Raw genomic sequence first — 4,453 nt, 5'->3', positions numbered from 1 at the left:
TGACAAGTGGCAAAAAAACCTTCATTTATTAAGGAGGATATATTTAATAGATATATAATTTAATAAAAAAAAAGTTATATTAAATATTTAATGATAATAAGTTTTTTATGTGAAGACAGATAGATAGTATTAAAATGTTTTTATCTAATTAATCTTGAAAAATATATTTATTCAAATCCCCTGGTAAAACTCCCTATAAATTAAGCAACAAATCTCTAAGAAGTCAACATCACCCGAACAATCAGCAATGGAACACGCCAACTTCTTCTCGCTTTTCTTTCTTACTTTCATGGCCACGGCAATGGCAATGTCAATGGCCGCGGATCCACAGTCATCCACCACCACCACCAGTACCACCACCCAAGCCTACAACAATTTTGTCAAAACCTCATGCAACGCCACTACTTACCCATCCGTCTGCTTGACCTCCCTCCTCCCTTATGCCAACTCCGTCAAATCAAACCCCGTTAGACTGGTGAAACAAGCCCTCACCGCCACCGTCAAATCCGCATCTGCCACCCGCTCCGTCGTCTCCAAATTAGCCAAGAGCAAGAACATCAGCAAGGGCGACGCCGCCATCCTCAAAGACTGCATCGAAGAGCTCAAGGACTCCATTGATGAAATTACCGACTCCCTGAAAGCAATTTCTAGCCTTGGTTCCTCCTCCTCTGTTAACAAGAGATTCGCGATTTCCAATGCACAGACCTGGACCAGTGCCGCAATCACCGACGTGTACACCTGCATTGATGAATTTTCCGACCAAAAAGTCAGTCCAGCGGTGAAGAAGAAGATCAGGAGCAGTATTGTGAGTATTGCAAGGCGGAGTAGCAATGCTTTGTATCTTATCAATCATCTCAACATTTGAATTTTAAAATCTTACAAGCGTTACGTTTTCTCGTTGTAAGAAATGTTTGTTTAGTATAATTATTATCTCATTAATAAACTATTATGAATTGCTAAAATATTTTGTGATATTAATGGAACCCCAGAAGATTGTTCCGACTCAATTGAATTTCGGCGGTGAAAATGAAGACCAGGCCGCTCTCCCAAACCTTTCGTTACCCATAATGCCTAATCAAAAACCCAATACTCAAATACCCTCCGACTCGGGATCAGGAGCACACCCGATCATTCAAGAAATTGAAATTACGACCACAATTCGGAACATAGTCGGTTTCGGAATTAAAGCCAAGGATCCTCTGTTGGCTGAAATTCTTGGCGTATCTAGAGAGCCTACCGGTTTGCAATGAATTTTTTATCCTTAAACATTAGAGGAATCGGAGAAGATTATAAGGTGAACTGGGTGAGAAAACTCACATCAAAACACAAGATGCAATTCAGGAAACACAGTTACTAGATGCGGAAAACATCCATGTAGAAGCATGTTGGGGTTCTACAGATGTGGGAGTAGAAAGAATGAACGCAACTGGAAGATCTGGAGGTTTGTTAAACCTGTGGGATAACAGATTATTCTCTTCTTCGTCTCGGAACTTTTTAATCAACATTAGAACATGGAATGGGATACAAGAGAAGGTGGTTTTCGCAAATATTTACGGTCCACAATCTGTGACAGAAAAGGCAGCCCTGTGGGAGAAACTAAAAGGCATAAAACAGGAGAAAGGTAGTTTGTGGATTATTCTAGGTGATTTCAATGTTGTCCGGGGTCTAGAAGAATGATTTAACTTTATATTTTGTGCCCGCTTAGCTAGAGATTTTAAATGCTTTATTCATGAGGCGGGTTTTATTGATGTGAAGATGGGAGGCCATAAATTCACATATTTTCGAAATGCTGAAGTAAAGATGAGCAAATTGGATAGGTTTCTGGTATGCCAAAATTTTCTAGACCTCATTCCCAACGTTACTGTCACGGCACTACCTAAAGAAATATCAGACCATTGCCCTATATTACTTACATCCTCATGGTGTGATTTTGGACCACCACCATTCAAATTCTTCAATTCATGGATGTTAAGGGAGGATTTTGAATCTATTTTCATTGCTTCATGGAATAGCTTCCGGGGATTTGGTACCCCAGACTTGTACCTGCTGGCAAAACTAAAATGGGTGAAAGACGGACTTAAAAAATGGAGAGCCACCACATTCCCAAAGGAAGAGGTAGGCCTTATGAATCTAAAAGATGTTGTCCACAAACTTGATATTGAAGCCGAATCCAGGATGCTATCTGATGAAGAAATTGAAATAAGATGCAGGGGGCTACAAAGAGATCATTGAAAAAGAGAAAATGTATGTATTAGATCTAAAACAAAAGTCAAGAATTAAGTGGGCGGTTGAAGGAGACGAAAATACTCGATTCTTCAATGGCTATGTCAATAAGAACAACCGGAAAAACAGAATCAACGGTCTTCTGATAAATGGTGAGTGGTGCACTGATCCTTTGAAAATCAAGACGGAGGCATACAATTTTTTTAAAGCAAAATTCCAGGAGGCCTACCCCGTGAGGCCTAAATTAATCAGCCCATTGTTCAAAAAGATTCCAGCATTTGAACTCCAAAATGTTGAATCTCCTATTACACTCGAAGAGATCAAACACGCCGTGTGGGCTTGTGGAAATGAAAAAGCATGTGGACCGGATGGTTTCTCATTTCAATTCATCAAAAAATATTGGGAGGTTCTTTTGGGCGATATAGCAGCGGTGGTCAAATACTTTGAAAGACACGGCACTTTGGATTCCTCATGTAATTCCTCATTTATCTCCCTAATCCCCAAAGTCAAAGACCCGCTTCTTCTCAGCGATTACAAACCGATAAGCCTAATCGGTTGTATGTACAAAATTATTGCAAAAATATTGGCGGTAAGAATCAAAAAAGTGATGGGTCATTGCATCGACGAGGTACAATCGGCATATGTTGAGGGCGGGAATATATTAGACGGACCGTTGGTGGTAAACGAAGTATGCGCATGGGCAAAGAAATCAAAATAAAAAATTCTCTTATTTAAAATAGATTTCGAAAAGGCGTTTGACACAATAAATTGGGACTTTTTAGACTCAAATTTACAACAAATGGGATTTGGGGAAAAATGGAGGATGTGGATCTGGGGATGCCTTAATTCAGCGAAAGCTTCAATCCTAGTTAATGGAAACCCAACAGATGAGTTTAATACCTCAAAAGGGGTCCGTCAAGGGGACCCGTTGTCACCGTTTCTATTTATTGCGGCAATGGAAGGTCTAAGTGTGCAATAAAAGCAGTTTGCATTAATGGGGCGTTCAAAGGCGTTCAGATGCCACACGATGGTCCGTTGATCACTCATTTATTGTATGCCGACAACGCGTTGCTCATCGGAGAGTAGTCCGAACAAAATATCAAGAACTTGGCTAGGGTATTACATTGCTTTCACGTATCGTCGGGCTTAAAGGTAAACTATAACAAATCAAAAGTTTATGGTATTGGTACACATACAACTGAAGTTGCGTGTTGGGCGAGGCCTCTCGGATGCGAACCATCCGCCCTACCGTTCAATTACCTAGGCGTACCTGTGGGAGCCAACATGAAATTGAAGAAGCATTGGAAACCGATGGTGGATAGATTTCGGGGAAAATTGTCAATTTGGAAAGCAAAATCACTTTCATTCGGGGGACGATTAACGCTCATTAAATCGGTAATGGGGAACCTCTCAACATACTTTCTATCACTATTTGTAGCACCTGAAGGAGTAATCAATACAGTAGAGAAAATTAGACGCCAATTCTTATGGGGGGGGGGGGGTTGGAGGAGCAAACAAAATTTCATTGGGTTCCATGGGAGAAGGTAATAGCGGATAAGAAGCTAGGTGGTTTGGGGGTGGGTTCCTTAAAAGCACTAAATACTTCCATTATTGTAAAATGGTTGTGGAGATTAAGAGTGGAACAAAGGGCATTATGGGAAAAAGTTATTAAAGGTATACATAATATTCAAAACAAACCGGATGAATATTATTCAAAAAAAACATTGACAAGAACTTGGAAAAACATTACTGGTGCAAAGAAAGACCTAGAGAAAAAAGGAGTTTCAATTTATCAGGTGATTAAAAAGAATGTGCAGCCACATGGTGTAACTTGGTCGTGTGGCCTCACGACTGATGGTGAGTTTAAAGTCAAAGCATTGAGAGTTAGATTGCAAACTCAGGAACCGGTAGGCATTGGAAAATTCTTATGGGTTAAACATGTGCCTTTAAAAGTAATGAGCTTCATATGGAGGGCTAGATTAGGGCGAATACCACCTGCAGTGGAACTTATCAAAAGATGGGTGATGGTGGACTCAAAATTTGTCAACAGTGCAGGAACGCAGAAGAGACGGTGGATCACATTTTAGTACAATGTCCTTTTGCAAAGTCAATCATGGAGTGGATTTTTAGTTGGTGTAATATCCCTTTGATCAGCTTGAATTCGGTGGTTGGTATTTTGGATTATGCCTCAAACTGGGGAAATTGTCCAAAAAGTAGGGTGAGAGTTGTT

General features: G+C 40.3%; 1 protein-coding gene and 1 pseudogene across 1 annotated transcript; both read left to right on the top strand.

Annotated features, from left to right (window-relative positions):
• The first annotated feature begins 215 nt into the window (after positions 1–215).
• On the top strand, positions 216–962 carry LOC145071456 (pectinesterase inhibitor 11 pseudogene; annotated as a pseudogene).
• A 793-nt stretch (positions 963–1,755) lies between these two features.
• LOC145066643 (uncharacterized) lies at positions 1,756–2,232 on the top strand. The gene has a single exon (XM_079013928.1). It carries the CDS (start codon positions 1,756–1,758, stop codon positions 2,230–2,232), a length of 477 nt encoding a protein of 158 aa, XP_078870054.1.
• The last annotated feature ends 2,221 nt before the right edge of the window (positions 2,233–4,453 follow it).

Source organism: Lactuca serriola, chromosome 8, assembly GCF_051521515.1.
Source record: "Lactuca serriola cultivar US96UC23 chromosome 8, Lser_US96UC23_V15, whole genome shotgun sequence".
NCBI classification, from domain to species: Eukaryota; Viridiplantae; Streptophyta; class Magnoliopsida; order Asterales; family Asteraceae; genus Lactuca; species Lactuca serriola.
Note: the sequence above shows the minus strand (reverse complement) of the source record. Positions and strands in the feature narration are given on the sequence as shown.